The 17496-nt window shown below is 34.6% G+C and overlaps 1 protein-coding gene across 11 annotated transcripts in view; it reads left to right on the top strand.

Moving 5' to 3' along the window:
* The window catches only part of Siz (Brefeldin-resistant Arf-GEF family protein schizo), a 53612-nt gene extending 37605 nt beyond the window's left edge, over nt 1–16007 (top strand). For 5 of the 11 annotated variants that reach the window (XM_083038451.1, XM_083038433.1, XM_083038417.1 and 2 more), the window contains exons 2-10: nt 1509–1905; nt 10687–11049; nt 11158–11439; nt 11542–11806; nt 11933–12295; nt 12409–12785; nt 12901–13556; nt 13632–13973; nt 14164–16007. In XM_083038451.1, coding sequence (XP_082894577.1) covers nt 1712–1905; nt 10687–11049; nt 11158–11439; nt 11542–11806; nt 11933–12295; nt 12409–12785; nt 12901–13556; nt 13632–13973; nt 14164–14438 — 3117 coding nt within the window. In that variant the 5' untranslated portion in view covers nt 1509–1711 and the 3' untranslated portion in view covers nt 14439–16007. Of the gene's footprint in view, nt 1–1325; nt 1906–7970; nt 8313–10686; nt 11050–11157; nt 11440–11541; nt 11807–11932; nt 12296–12408; nt 12786–12900; nt 13557–13631; nt 13974–14163 lie in introns of those variants that run through there. The other 6 variants (XM_083038401.1, XM_083038480.1, XM_083038460.1 and 3 more) reach the window with 4 other exon arrangements.
* Nucleotides 16008–17496: the final 1489 nt, after the last annotated feature.

Below are 17496 nucleotides of genomic sequence, written 5' to 3'. Positions count from 1 at the left end.
AATCTTGGACATGCCTTGTGTGTATATGTAAAAAAATATTATAAATATTAAATAAATAATATTAATATATAAAATATTAGATGTTATAAATATTAAAAAAATATATTTAGACAGCAAAGATAATTCCAAATTCTAGTAAATTTCATTTATTTACAAAAAAATTAATATGCTATAAAATTGTTATAAAATTTTCATAAATTATTTTGAATAGTAAAAGCATTTTTATAAAACAATGAGGTTTTTGTCATTGTTCTTGTTTGCTATATATAGCATAACATTGCTGTGTTCCCATATAAAGTAAAAATTTCTATAATTTTGTTGAATCGTAATTTGTTCATTCGAGATATGACACATACAACCTTAAGATGTTTCGCGAACGCGGTCTCATTCGCGCACGAAGGATTTCTGTGTGCTCATTATTATTCGCCGTCTTTGACTTTTTCGTACGTGCGTCCCCGATACGAAGCAGCAAGAGACAAATTAAACGGTATTTGTCGCCAACCACATAAACTAATTGCACGCGTTAATTTCGCCGAAATTTCATTCGATTTATTCGAGTTCGCAAATTTTGCTTCTCGATAAACACCAAACAATAAATGGATTATTATAATCGATGGCACGCGATTGTTTATAAATTCGGTTACCACAATAATACCAAGCGTTATTATACAAACGATATTATATACATTCCGTATTTCGAACCTCTATATGTTTTTTCTCCAAGTATTGTAATATTATTATAAAAAAGATAGAAATGAATACGTATAAAAAACTTCAATCAGTAAATGCTGTAATATTTAAAAAATCACTATGCATATCTATATCTAACGCATTTTGACGCATGAAAGTATAAATATAATGATACTTTCATTGAAGAGAAATCATTAACAGCAATAAGTATATCGTATGTAGATATCGCACTGTGATACACATGCAGTTACGCATGTATTAATTAAGTATCGTTAGAAAGTTTTAACGATTGCCCATGAATCAACCGGAAAAGATGGACGAGTGAAAATACGACACTATTGATCGCCAGAGAGTAGCTCAGTAATAGTTAACCCAATTACTTAACGTCCAACTTTGAAGCTAAATTCAAGCTGAAATTTAAGCTCGTCTCTATACTCGGGAATCAAATTCAGATTTTGAGAATTATTACATTAATAAGGATTGATTTATACAAATGTGATATATGTATATATATATATATATATATAAATTTGCTAAAATATTAAACTATCATCTTAAACTTTTACGACGATAATTCAATAAAAAATTTTAAATAGCTATTTCAAATTTGTCTTATTAATTAATTTACAATGATCGTTTGTTAATCAAATCTGTCTTGTTAATAAATCTTCGATTTCGCACGTTTTTACATGTTTCATGATAAATTGACATTTGATAGACGAAAATATTGCCATTTAAATTGAAAATCCTCAATTTGCGCGACGCAAATATTGACGGAGATATAATGGGTCGTCCCCTCCGCTTTTATCGAATTTTAGATCCGTTGGATACCTATCGTATTCTCTCTAACGTGATTTCTTCGGCACTTGCCGATTAACCAAAGAATGCTGCCGCTGTAACTTATTTTCGAATCGAGTTAAACCGCGACGATATGATGAGTTCGCCGGCGAAGCAAGGCTCGCGACTCATTCCCGGGAAGAACGGTGAGAATTCTTGTGATGAACAGTGATGATCATCGCGTATGTACACGATGATCGAGCCACGCAGTGACAGGGTGACGGTCTGCTCGCCCCAGACCCACCAATGTTATCAAGTAATACGAACTACCAGAGTGCACCAAAGTTCGCGAAGTTCGAGGATGGTGACCGTCCAGGAGAGGGTCGTCAGATCGCGTCTTCAATTGGGTTATTCCACGCCGACGTCGTTCATCAATCGGTACATATATATATTTATCATTTTTATCTAATCGCAATAAAACGTCAACGACATGTTCGAATCGCCCGATGACAGATGGCCGATATCAATTCACGTGGTGCATATTGAACACGTCCGACTGTCAAATAATATTTCGCATTATTTTGTCGGATTTTTTCTGTTTTTCAACAACTCATCTTTAGTCAAATAATTATGTTTTGCAATGCATAATTCTTATTATTTTCTAAATATCTACACAGAGAGAATTTTCTCTTAGAATTTATCCTGAAAATCATGGTAATCGTGAGACAATATGGTATAGAAAGAATTTTATGAGAATTTCTCTGATTAATATTTAGCACAATAAAAAATAATATGTATCACAATAAAATATAAAATATGTTTGATTAATTTTATTAAAAATATAGTAAAATTTATTAAAAGTATGGTGAATTTAATCATATTTTTATTATAAAATTCTTTCCATATCATATTGTCCCACGATTTGATTTTCAGGGTAAATTCTAGGAAAAAATTTTCTCGGTGTATAGATGTGGAAGACTTAAAAAATTTAATTTATTTTTATGTTAATATGTGTCTATGATGCTTTGATGTTTTTTATATCCTATGATATTTATATATTTTTATTTATTTATATACATATATATATTTATGAAAAAAATATATTATATATGTATGTGTGTATGAAGTTATCAAATGGATAAATTCTACTGAAGAAAAGGAAACTGCATCAACGGTACTAACGTCCCTATCGGCGCTATCTCGATGAGATTCGCACGAGTGTAATTATCATAGTAATTTCTCTAAAGCGGCATCATCATCTTGCGCCTCTTCCTCTCCAACACTAACCGATAAGCTCGCATACACACGAACGTGTCAGTATAGAGAGCAAAATTATTTCAAGTAGAGGGATCGCGCAGGCGTACACGCGCATCATCCACGTTGGTAATGGCAATCAACGGTTGTTAATTGCTCGATGATAATTAGTCCGCGGCGGCGCGCGAGCTCTTCTTCCTCCTATACCATATATAATGGAGAGCGTGCTTTAATAATTTCCGTAATGAATTCGAGATACAAAATACATCGCGCGCGTATACACAATTTGCTATACAGTACACACATATGTTAGCACACTTACCACGATGACTTCTTCTTCTTCGTCTTTTTCTCGATATCAGAAATGTTAATGTGCGCCCTGCGCTCTCAAAAGCCGCGCGTTCAGTTGTATCAGACGTACAACTTTTAACGGCGTACCGTTAAACTTTATCTACAGTCCCAGAACGGAAATTCTAGACTGGTGGAATATATTTTTTCTCGTTTCCGGATATATATCATTCTTTACATCTATATTTTTCTTATATTTTTATATTTTTTTAAATCTGTTTTTTTTTCACTTATGACGTAGAAATTATCCTTGATCAGAGAGATCTTAATAATAATGTAAAATCCTTAAAATATAAAAAAATGTCTCGCTATACGTTTCGAAGATAATCGTATAAATATGCGAATGACGTTGAAAACCTATCGAGGGGATTTTTGCGTGAATCGCGAGAGTTTATTAGTTATCGTTTTGATATACCGTAAGACGTTACGCGCGAATAAGCGACTTTATATATGTAATAGCCACTTGCGCAAATCTGCGACGAGGCGTCGCAAAAGTAGAGCACACAAGAGACGTCTTTAAAAGACGTAACTTTCCGAGAGCCTTCGTAGAAGTGAGCTGTCAGTCGATTTCCACATCGTAATTGATCGCGAGAGTCGGTGCTTTTATCGAACTATCATCACTTTATATAAGACTCGTACAGCTCCGTTGATTGATTAATTCAAAATACGAAGTATATTTTCATTTCTCTTTTATATAATATTCTCTTATATATGCTAGAACAACACAAGCGTGCCATTCCTCGATTTTATATAAAAATGAATATTTTTATATGAAGTTTGTTTAAACTTGATTAATATTTTTTGACAGAAATCAGTTGATTAAAGCGTTAATTTGATAATTAAATTTTAAAATAAAAATGTTATAAAAATTAAAATAATAATGTTATAAATAATATGTTATAATACTTTAAACTCGAATAATATTTTTTGACAGAAGTCAGCTGATAACTGTCAAAAAATATTAATCGAGTTTTAAGTACTATAACATTTTATTTAAAACATTATTAGGTATTTTAATTTTTATAACATATTCTTATTTTAAAAATTAATTAGCAAATTAACACTTTAATCAGCTAATTTCTGTCAAAAAATATTAATAAAGCGTTAATTTGCTAATTAAGTTTTAAAATAATAATATGTTGTAAAATGTAAAATAGTAATATGTTGTAAATAATATGTTATAATGCCTTATCTGCGATTAATATTTTTTGACAGAAATCAGCTGATTGTCAAAAATATTAATCGAGTATAAAGGATTATGACATATTATTTAAAACATATTATTTTAATTTTTATTACATCGAGAGGCTGTCATCGTGAGAGATAGCAGTTTGACAGTTTATCCAAAATAAAATTAAATAAAATAATAATATGTTTTATATAATAGATATGTTTTAATACTTTAAATTCGATTATAATTTTTGACAGTTATCAGCTGATTTCTGTCCCAAAATATTAATTGCGGACAAAGTATATATTATAAGTACATAGTATATATTATAACATATTATATTATTTACAACATATTATTATAATTAAAATAGTAATATTTTGTAAGTAATATAATATGTTATAATACTTTATCCGCGATTAATATTTTTTGACAGAAATAAGCTGATAACTGTTAGATATTAATCGAGTTCAAGGAATTATAAGATATTATTTTATTAATGTATTGTTATTTTATTTTGGACAAACTGTCAAACTGTTAACCCTCGCGATGACAGCTGCTCGATATTATGAATGTAACGCACAACGCGAATCGAGATCCATTTACATAGTTAAAGAAAATATATGTATATTTAATATATAAAAATGTATATATATAAATTTATATATTCAATAAATATATTACAGCACATTGTAAATTGTAAATGGATCGGTTAATATGCAACATGATATGACAGAGAGACGCGTCATCCGCCTGGGGAGAATCCGCAATATGCAAATGATTTACATTGTGTGCATTTAGGCCAATGATAATGAACGTAAGTTATCGCAGCACGGTAATTCAATCTTCTCTTCCGAGGACAAAGGACATTTGCATGTACTTTGAAGATATATCGAGTTACTTACAGTTAAGAAGTTAACAAGACGCTATACGTATCATTTGGAAACTTGACTAATTGTAAACGCGTTGTATCGTTATCGTCACATCAGACGCAACGATAATAACGCTTTAATGTACTCTTTCGATAGCATATGTGTGCCACGATGCACGGATACTTTGACACATTAGCTCACACATTTATAGAGACGTGTGGAGATTTAATGAATATAAAATAATATCACAAATGTAAAAAAAAAATAATAATGTTATTTCACTATACTGATAACATTCGAATGAATATCATATTCTATAGCGTTTGAATATATTTCCAGAGAAGACACAATGACAGTTTAATTTGACATTGATGTACATATATAGCGATGAGTTCTCATTTTCCATCCTATCACATTTTCGAGAAACGTCATTCAATGTTTTTCGAAATCTGTCTTATTTAAAAATATATTTAAAGAGATTTGGCTGATCTGCATTTCCTTTTTCCTTCTTTTTCTCCAACAATCATGTCAAATGCAATTCATGAACATTTGTAACATTCTAAGTGGATCGAAAAATGCACTTGCCTTCTTTTTACCTTTCATTTCATCAATGTAAAAGTAATATAAGAAAAATGTATACAATGTATACATATATAAGAAAGGAAAAAGGAATTTTTGGATCAATCTCTGATATCTTTTTTCCAAGACATGTGGTCTCTTGGCGGATCAAACTTAAATAATGAACACGCGGAACAGGCTGTGTCGAAGCACCTCTCGAAAGGGGGGCAGAAAGAAGCCGTGCATTTGGCAGCCTAAGGTATCTTCCCCAAAGAAAAAACATCGAGCCAGGTGCGTGTCGGGGCATCACCGGTATACAGGGGCCCGATAGCACGCGCGCATCGTGGCACGCGAGTTCGACGATGGAGGAGCAGATGTTCCTTCCTTTTGGGCTCTAATGCCACATTGCGCTCTCTCCTCGCGTTTATTTATCCTTATATTCAGGGTCGACTTCCAGCGTCTGCTCCGAAGTGCCTGCATCCTGCGGGGCCTGATGTTCTCATCTCTCGAGGAGAGATACTTCCATTTTCCTAAAAGTACACAGAGAGAATTTTCTCTTAGAATTTATCCTAAAAATCATGGTAATTGTGGGACAATATGGTGTGGAAAGAATTTTATGAGGATTTCTCTGATATCTGAATATTTATCACAATAAGAATAATAATATCTATTACAATAAAATATAAAATATGTTTGATTAATTTTACTATGCAGTTTAGTAAAGTTAATCAAACATGTTTCACATTTTATTGTGATAGATATTATTTTTATGATAAATATTAATCAGAGAAATTTTCATAAAATTCTTTCCATACCATATTGTCCCATGATTACCATGATTTTCAGGGTAAATTTTAAAAGAAAATTCTTCAGTATACGATTGACTAAAAATATCTCGAATCCATCTATAAATATTGTATATATTTTTTATATTCGATAATTAAAGTCGTGACGTTACTTCTTTTATAATATTTACCTTTTTTCTATTCAAGAAGCAAATATCTGGGATTCTTCTAGCTTGAAATCGAAATTCTTTGATTAATTTTGTAAAATGGGATATAATTTTAATCGGAAATAATCTGAAATTGTTTCATTCATACGATGTAGAATATGTTCCTCTTTCGAGAAGATGTTGATGTGTCGCATTTTCTTAATTTAATTTTCTTTGTATCTAGGACACACAATTTCCATTCCTGTGCGAGGTTTGCAAGAAAGTTTTCGAACTTCAAGTTTTACTCTATAAGAGTACGAGATTAAGAGAAAATATCGCTAAACCATGATGAAAATAATGAAAATCATTTCATTCGCAATTTTATCATGTCGAACATCCTCTCTCTACATGGTTTCTAAGCTTCGAAATTTAATTCTAATTTGAAAACTGCTTTTACACATCAGTTAGACGCCTTATTTGACTATGTCTGTTAGTCGAAGACATCGCGTTTATATGGTTTATCCACATTATCGTATAACGTTTAATGGTACACGCACTGATTACGGCAGAAAAATATGCCTCGCTCACGAGAGCGATGCATTTTATAGCGGAACCATCGATTTCTCGACCGTCTGTTTCGATCCAGAAAAAAAATTGTCCAGTCTAGTAATACAATTCTTACAAATTATACAAGTATGTTATCATTATTTCTCTACCTTTTTCGGATTCGAAGGGAGGAGGGGTATCTTTTATCATCATATAAACCTAGAACTCTCGTATTCGCATGTTTCTTGGAACTCTCGACTGCACACAGAGAGACTTTTCTCTTAGAATTTATCCTGAAAATCATGGTAATCGACAATATGGTATGGAAAGAATTTTATGAGAATTTCTTTGATTAATATTTATCACAATAAAAATAATAATATATCTATTACAATAAAATATAAAATATGCAGTTTAGTAAAATTAATCAAACATGTTTTATATTTTATTGTGATAGATATTAATCAGAGAAATTCTCATAAAATTCTTTTCATACCATATTGTCCCACGATTACCATGATTTTCAGGGTAAATTCTCTCAGTGCAGAAATTCTGCAGCTCGTCTCATCCTCATGTATATTATTTGTCATACAACGTTGCATGTTTACGCTATATATATGCGGATTCTTACATAAGTCGTTTAATTGACGAGCATTGCGTAAGAAGTCTCTTTGCATAGGAAAGGTTGAGTGTCACGGTCGAACACCGTCGTCGTGCACCTGCCAGATGCACAACGACGGATATATAAGGGCGTATATAACACACGCACCTTTATTTGGGGGGAGGAGAGGGAGGGGAAGGACTCGTGCCCCTCGTCTTCGTGATCCTTTCGAGATTTCTTGCCTGGCCGAAAAATAATCCAGCTGGCCAGCTGCCGATGTTTCTTAGGTTCAGTTCGTCCTCGGCTTTCGCGGTGGTCGGACATCAGGGAGATTCAGCGCGTGTCCTGGGTGATCGGGTCCGCGGATAGAGAGAAGAAACGGTTCCGCGTTGTAAATTGTGTAATTGCGCGAACGAGAGAGAGTCTCGTACCGTTGTATACACATCGAGGACGAGAATATCGTGCACGCAATCATCATTCGGGATCATCGCGATTCGATACACGTGGAAAATCGACCGAGTTCTCGGAAAGCAAGATGATCGTTTGCGTTCCCCATTTCAGGGGGTGAGTCCTTTTTATCTATACGATCCACATATGTACATATATATACCGTATAATCGCGTGTACGTGCACGCGTCTGTCTAATAATTAGAGACACCTGGCAGGGAATGCTCCACTACGCGATATTGTTATCTCATTTCAATTATCTCTCCTTATAGTTTTACGACTTTACTTAGGTTGCTTTATGTGTCTGCGCACTCTTTACACGGGTTGTAAGGAATTGTTTAAACTTGTGGTACATTCGAAAAAAATTCTGTATATGAAAAATTAAAAATCTGAAATTTTTTTATTCTCGAAAAGTATTTAAGAGTTTGATCAGATTTTTTAACCATCAGAATTTGAGCTTCGTTGATTTTTATTATATAATAAATATAATTTTTTTTGTTGTCTTTTTAATAATGTCTCTTTTTAGCACATTTTTAATGACGTTTTTAGCATAATTATATCTTTTTACACACACACAATTTTACGACTTTACACAGGTTGCTTTACATCTGCGCTCTTTTATGCAGGTTGTAAAGAATTTTACTTGTGGTGTATTATGGCGAAAAAATTCTATGTATGAAAAATTAAGTTAAGAATCTGAAACTTTTTTATTCTCGAAAAGAATAAAAATTTAAGAGTTCATTAGATTTTTTATTGTCAAAGTTCGATTTTTGACGATTTTTATTGTTGTCTTTAATAACATCTTTTTTTAGCACATTGTTTTTAATTATGTTTTTAGCACAATTATCTTCTTACAAAAAAATCTTATGACTTTACGCATCCGGTTGCTTTACATCTGTGCTCTTTTACACAGGTTGTAAGGAGTTTAACTTATGGTGCATTACAACGAAAAATAATTCTATATACAAAAAATTAAGTTATATGAAAGTCTAAAACTTTTTTATTCTTGAAAAAAAAAAAAAAAAATTGAGTTATTTTTATTGTTGTTTTTAATAACGTCTTCTTTTTTAGCACATTGTCTTTAATGACGTCTTTAGCACAATTATTTTCTTACAATCTTACGACTTTATGCAGGTTGCTTTACGTATCTGCATTTTTTACGCAGGTTGTAAGGAGTTTAATTTATGGTGTATTATGGCGAAAATTCCATATACGAAAAATTAAATTATATAAAAATCTGAAATTTTTTTATTCTCGAAAAGAATAAAAATTTAACAGTTGATCAGATTTTTCAATCATCAGAGTTCGAGCTTCGATGATTTGTTGTCTTTAATAACGTTTTTTTTAGCACAATGTTTTTAATTACGTCTTTAGCATAATTATCTTTCTACAATCTTACGACTTTACACAGATAGCTTTATGTCTGTACTCATTTTTACGCAGGTTGTAAGGAGTTTAATTTATGGTATATTATTAGCGAAAAATAATTCTATATACGAAAAATTAAATTAAAAATCTGAAACTCTTTTATTCTCAAAGAGAATAAAAATTTAAGAATTGATCAGATTGTTTAACCATCAGAATTCGATCTTCGATAATTATTGTTGTCTTTAATAACGTCTTTAGCACAATTATCTCCTTATAATCTTATGACTTTACACAGGTTGCTTTACGTCTGCGTTCTTTTTTACGCAGGTTATAAGGAGTTTAACTTATGGTGTATTATGACGAAAAAGAAAAAAATTCTATATATGAAAAATTAAATTAAAAATCTGAAACTTTTTTATTCTCGAATAGAATATAAAAGAGAATAAAAAAGAGATTTTTTAATCATCAGAATTCAATCTTCGACGATTTTTGTTGTCTTTAATAACGTATTTAGCACATTGCAAAATAATTTAATCGATTAAAAAATACAAAATTCAAGAAATATGAGATACTTATTATTATTATTAAATACTATATTCTATACTTATTATTATTATTATAATAAATAATAATAATGGAATATATATAACATGTAAATTCTTAACATGTAGACGTTTCGACTTACTTAATCTTCCTCAGTACAAATTCTAACTTAAACAAACGCTTAAATAATATAATAATTTAATTCGTTCGATATACTTTAATTATGATATTATTTAAGCGTTTGTTTAAGTTAGAATTTGTACTGAGGAAGACTAAGTAAGTCGAAACGTCTACATGTTAGACATTTCGACATGTTAAGAATTTATATGTTATTAATTTTAAGAACATGATTAAATGAATTTATTATATTATATTATATCTATTTATTTGCTCGTTAGTTGGCCTTTCACTATATTCCATTATTATTATTTATTGCGTTGCATTATACGAACCTTTTTGTCTTTTTGATTATTATTATAATATTATATTATATAAGATTATATTATACAATATTATTATTATATACTTATTATTAAATACCAGACAAAAGAGCTAAATCATGCACTCTTTAAATGCGCAGCTTCCCGACGAAGGTGGAGAGGCCCCTGGTATCGCACGGCAATTCGAATCAGGTCCATCACGGCAACAGCATGCACGGCGCCTACTCGTCCGGTAGTCAGACGTCCCTGTCGACGACGTCGTACATTACCGGCCAGTCCTACATGCAGAACCAGAATTACGGGGCATCCCCGTATCCCTCCGCGAACGTGCAGATATATCCATCACACGGCTCGACAAGCTACTCGCAGCCGCAGAGCTACGGTACCGTGGTGCAGGGCTTCGGCGGACAACCGCAGTCCGCTGCGTATCAGCAGAGTCAAATTCTAAAAAAGGGATCGGTCCGCAACGGCGACGTCCTGAAACGATGTCGACTGCAGACCGCGTAAGTCGTAATCTTATACTCTCGCGATAAAAATTGAGAATCGATTTTTGGAGAGATTGCGGTGGATGTAGAATGCATATAGTTAAAAATGAATCTTGGAATTTGCAGGTACGAGTTGTCGCAGGATCTGCTCGACAAGCAGATTGAGATGCTGGAGCGGAAATACGGCGGCGTGAAGGCGAGGAACGCCGCGCTGACGATCCAGCGCGCCTTCCGAAGGTACACGTTGCTGAAGAAATTCGCGGCGATCACAGCGATGGCCAAGGCGGAGAAGCGACTGAGCAGGAAGCTTCAGGAGGTGACGACGGATCGTTCTGGCAACTTCAATGATCACGAGAGAATGGTTTACCACAGTCAGATATACATTCAGCAGGCGCAGTCCGCCAACAGGTAGATACACATATACATAAGGTGTTTCTCTTTATTTGTGCGGCTGGTACTCTCCTCTATGTCAAGTTCACCGCGACTAAACTGACCGCTGAATCCGAACAGGCCGATGCCGATCCGCAGCATGTCTCTGAGGGAGAGGCGGCACGTGGACAATTCCCAATCGCCGATACCGAGGAGTCAGAGCGGTAGATGCGAGGTTCAAGTTAGCGGCCATCAACACACGAACCATAGCTTGCACCAGAGCGGCAGACACACGCCCTCGTTGGCGCCCAGCCCGTGCAACCGGCATCAGCAATTACCGCCGAGTCCCTGTTGGGAATCGAGCTCCCAGGAGAGCGGTTCCAGTATCCATTACTACAATCCACAGGTGAGCCGAGTACGAATCGTAAACGGCGAAGGAAATGATCTCGATGAATCGTTTCATAAAGTTAACGATTATAGTTTGTCGCGCGTGCGCGCTTGAATAAAAATTTTCGCCCCTTTATTTACACAGGAGGCCTTGTGTGGTCTGAGACAAGAGACGCCGCCGCGAGATCTGCTGCGGACGCCGTGTACGTCACCGTCGGCGCCGCACAATCTAACGATGATATCGCAAAGTTGGAACAACGCCAATCAGCTTGGTCCTGGTAGAACGTCGAGAGGAGGAGGTTCCGGCAAAAAGGTCCCGCCGGAGGTGCCGAAGAGAACGTCCTCCATCACCTCGAGATCCATGGAACCGCGTCACAACGGTCTCAGTAAAAGCGTGGAGAACGGAAGTCTTAGTTCGGTGCAGAGCTCCGGCAGCGATTCCACCAATTGCGAGAGTTCGGAAGGTGACGCTCAGAGAGGCTCACCCGTCTGGAAGCACAAAGGAATTGTGAGTATACCTGATTTCTTTCTTGCTTTCTTTCTTCGCGAGTAGCGGCGATTTTTTGAGGATGTAAGCGAAAAGCGTCGTTAACGGAACCTGTATTCTGATTGTGAAATTAGTCGAGTTCACCGGAGCATCAGGAATGTGCGGGTCATACCACGGACGCGACGGCTATGGCTGCCAACGTTAAGGAGCTCGGCCATTCGCACGCCAGTTCCGGCTATCAACTTCCTCTGATGGACCATACGGAGACTCTGCCGACTCAAACAAGCTACAAGGTATCAGAGACGGTGAGAAAGCGGCAGTACAGGGTCGGCCTGAATCTCTTCAACAAGAAGCCGGAGAGGGGAATCAGCTACCTCATCAGACGCGGATTTTTGGAGAACAGTCCGCAGGGGGTCGCCAGATTCCTGATCAGTCGAAAAGGGTTATCCAAACAGATGATAGGAGAGTATCTCGGGAACTTGCAGAATACTTTCAATATGGCGGTACTTGAGTAAGTGGTTTCAATATATGTACTTGTGATATATTTAAATTAAATATTAATTAATATTTTTTAATGATACTTTTATGATGATGTTAAGTTATATAATTTTACTCACAATTTGCAGATGTTTCTCCCAGGAGCTGGATCTTTCTGGAATGCAAGTGGATGTAGCTTTACGAAAGTTTCAAGCCTACTTTAGAATGCCTGGCGAGGCGCAGAAGATCGAACGGTTGATGGAGGTCTTCAGTCAACGTTATTGTCAGTGCAATCCTGATGTAATATCGAGGTTGCGATCAGCAGATACCGTTTTCGTCCTGGCCTTTGCAATTATCATGCTTAATACGGATTTGCATACACCCAATTTGAAGCCCGAACGCAGAATGAGACTCGAAGATTTCATAAAGAATCTTCGAGGAATCGATGATTGCGGCGACATAGATAAAGATATCCTGGTTGGCATTTACGAACGTGTGAAGGATAACGAATTCAAGCCGGGCTCCGACCACGTGTCGCAAGTAATGAAGGTTCAAGCGACCATTGTTGGAAAGAAGCCAAACATGGCGCTACCGCATAGAAGATTGGTATGTTACTGCAGACTCTACGAGATACCGGACATTCACAAGAAAGAGAGACCCGGCGTTCATCAGAGAGAGGTTTTCCTCTTCAACGATCTGCTCGTCGTTACAAAAATTTTGAGCAAGAAAAAGAACAGCGTAACTTACACCTTTAGGCAAAGCTTTTCACTTTGCGGCATGGTGGTTACTCTATTCGAGGTTCCTCGTAAGTTTCCGCAACGCGAAATATATTGTCGCACATAACTATCATCTTTTAACTACTATATTGTCTGTCTTGCAGATTATCCATACGGCATAAGACTCTCTCAGCGCGTCGACGGAAAGGTTCTAGTCACATTCAACGCTCGAAACGAGCACGACAGATGTAAATTTGTGGAAGACCTCAGGGAATCCATCAGCGAAATGGACGAGATGGAAACTTTGCGTATCGAAACTGAATTAGAGAGGCAAAAGAGCAGTAGGAGTGCGCGAGGTGGCGCAGAAAATAGAGATTCCGGTGTCGCCGACGTGGAGATATGCCCTTGCCCGGGCGCTTGTTCTGACAGAGCGGAGACGGTCGACGTCGACACACAATTGAAACGTTCCGCCCTCAGTAATTCCCTTCTGGATATACACGAGCAGTGTGAGTAAAAGTATATCTTTGCAAATTATATACATATACATATATGTAATAAATTCTAATACATATATAATATTATAATATATATCAATTTTATATAATATAATATATTTAATATATATTTTATATATATATATATATATTAATTTTATATAATATATTCAATAATATATGTCACCTTTTTTGCGTTTAGTTGCCGGTGAGAAGCCGCAGCGTCGTGGAAGCGTGGGTTCTCTAGATAGCGGTATGTCTATTTCATTTCAATCTACTTCCGCCAGTTCAATGAGCCAGGGCATTAAGCATCCCGGACAAGTTCATCCTATTCACCCAGGAGCTACGATCCCTGGCCCCGGTGGAAAAGGACTGGCTCAGCAGCCGTCTTTTTTAGGAGGCCTCTTCGCCAAACGAGAGCGAAAGCTATCGCAATCTGAAGAATCTGGCCCGTACAGTCGCACTACGGAAGTATAATGTGTGTGTATTCTTCCAGTAATATAAAATAAAAGATACATCTTTGTATACTCGTTCTATTGTAGTACGCTTTGTGTTTTTTTAAGAAAGCAAAGGCCACGTCTCGCTACGACGACGACAATTTTAAATAGCAATAATTGCACTCTCACGAATTTGCTTATATTAATGTAAAATCGTTTTTTCCTTTTTTCGGAGTCCCTCATACATATTTCTTCAAAACGGAAGAAATAACGCACTTAAAATGCAAGCAGCAAGACTGCCACACACACGCGCGAGAATTGTTCTATTATATTAGGACACACAATAGAATAGTATGTCGTTTTATACATATAATCACGAAGCGTGCTAAGGAATGAGATAATTGATGGCGGATAGAGCCAAGACTAAAACATAAAAAAAAAGACCCGAGGACATCAATTTAAACAAAGATTGGGCAGGATCCAATCGAGATCATCTGGCGTATAAAAAGAAAAAAAAGTTTAATCTATCCTTTTTCCCCTCCCGCGTATAAAACGCGTGTATAGTATTTATTTATTAATAAAAGAAAAGAAAATAATGGACACTTTTCATACTGTATTTATAATTCACGCGATACGCGATTGAACGATAGAATTGTGTGTAGATAATTATTACATTTTGCTTAGTTTTACACATATTATATATATATATATAGATGTTAATAAGTATAACAAGCTGAAGAAAAAAAAAAGAATTGTAAATCACGCGAATATATGATACACCTTTATCAAGAGAATTTTAACAGCGTCATTATTGTCAGCGAGTACCATATTATTATCATCGATTCTCGAGAGAAATATTGTAAATATAATAAAACATAATAAAACGTTCGGAATATAAATTATATCGTGTGTAACAAAAAAAAAGAGTTAGAGCGCATAAGCGGAAACGATAAGCAATCTTTATCGATGTTAGGTGCATGTTGATGTCTAATGATTTTTATTATATCGGAAACACGTGAAGTTTGTGAATGTAGAAGTGAAATAAGACTCGACATAAATCACATGTTCATCATTATAATACGACCTACTGGTAATCGTTCATGAGAAGTAGTTTTGCTTATTGTATGTTGAAATTTTGACTCAAAGTTGTTCGCATTTTCACAAAAAAAATAAATAAATAATTAAAATAAATAATCCATTATATTAAATATATCCATCATTAATTCGTTTCTCGTTTTCCGCGACGAGTAGATGATAGAGATCTAAGCGTCGTAATAATGTTACGAGAATATAAACATACGCGAAACGCAAAAAAAAAAAAAAAAATATACAAGAACGCGCATGCCTTATTTACTGCCACTGAGTAAAGTAAATCTTCGCGCGCGAGGGAGAAACGAAATAATGATATTATATATAATATACATACGTAGAAAGCTCGGAAGTCCAAGAGCTGTGGAATTGTATGACAGACTAATCAATCGTGTACATAAACGTCAGCCAGCTGTAAGCAAAGCAACGGCGTTCATTAATTAATTTAACGATAATTTCCCGTTATAAAATAACGCATCTGTATAGGAGGAGTGTTTAATATATTTAAGTTTTATCTTTATCTCTATATCTTATCTCCTTTCTCTTTTCGATAACCAAAAGGATTTCTTAATAATACTATGAGCAAAAGAGATGCTTTCGATTTTGCATCGCATTCAGCGATAAATTTGTAAACAAAAAACCTACATTAATTTAAAATTATATAAGATTTATAAAATTAAAATTATATTAAGATTTACTGATACAAAACACGATATGCGATCGGTCTAAAAATGTTCTATGTACAAAGTTCTTCGTGTAAACTTCGGAATTTTGCGAATGAAAATCTTTCGCGCGCAAAAACTGTTAATTAAATTTTATATGTATTGCATGATCGAAATAACGTTTTTAACTTTACGCTTATTATGTTTGCTAATTGTATTGTCAATTGATAATTCATTATACTGTTAATGAACTTATTAACGTTGCAAAGAGGATTAAATGTTGAACACTCCGTATTTCATTGACTCTGATAACAAATTAAGAAAGGAAGAGAAAGAAACAAAGGACGCGCGTAATTGTTGAAATTGTCGGCGGACAATATTCGTAGCTAGTTGACAATACATCTTGTTTACAGAAAAACAAAAATACGAAGGGAATATTTCCATGCTTTCCTGTTGCGAAATTTTTTGATATTAATACAGACACAAGCTACACAGATAATCGATACCGATATTCTAATCTTTTTCATCTCACGCAATGATATACAATAAACGCTCCTGTACGAAAATATACAGAATTTTTATTCGCAAAAATAACTTTTAAATTTCGCGAATGTACAAATGTAAACAAGATCGACTTAGACGCAACGTCAATGTCAAGTATAGCAAATATAAACGTGAACAAGATCGCGTCAATTTCTACAACTGGCTGCTCACTCAAGTATAATCCGAATTCTGTGATAATCTTGCGAGGACAAAAAGAAAAAGACTGATTAGGAAGATCCAAAACTTTTACTACAATATATGTGTATATATATATATATTATATATGTATATATGTATATATATTGTCACTTTTGAAAAAATAACATATTGAACGCGATAAAAAAAGACATGATTTCAGCATATATTGCCTCGCTGCCTTTGAATTTCATACTTTTTATCACTATCAACATCGTCATTAGTCGTTTTAAAGTAGAATATTTGTTGAAAATAGATTCGATTAGTCGAGAAAAATAGATTGCACCAAATTGGCGCGATCTTCGCAAAATCTTTTGAGCACGTTGCAACATCACCCGACTGCTTTCCGATTTGATGAGAAAGCGTGTAACTAACAATAAGATCAGTTTCCCAATGCCAAATTATATTAATAAATTCCTTCCCTCGTTAGTTTAAAATTAATGCTGTAAGCATACTGTGTTAATAAATAACTCTGAGTCTGAAATGCGTGTGTTAATTATATCTTCTTATCATCACATACTGTATCTTTTTAAAGCACTTGCAATTAAAAACTCGTTCATATATCTTTGCTACAGATAACAACAATATGATTCTTTAGCGAAAAAAAAT

The sequence above is a fragment of the Prenolepis imparis genome, unplaced genomic scaffold (genome assembly GCF_030444845.1).
Source record: "Prenolepis imparis isolate NDT839.2.m4 unplaced genomic scaffold, iyPreImpa1.0 SCAF_1, whole genome shotgun sequence".
Lineage (NCBI taxonomy): Eukaryota > Metazoa > Arthropoda > Insecta > Hymenoptera > Formicidae > Prenolepis > Prenolepis imparis.
The sequence above is the reverse complement of the archived record's forward strand: the minus strand, read 5'-3'. Positions and strand labels throughout refer to the sequence as shown.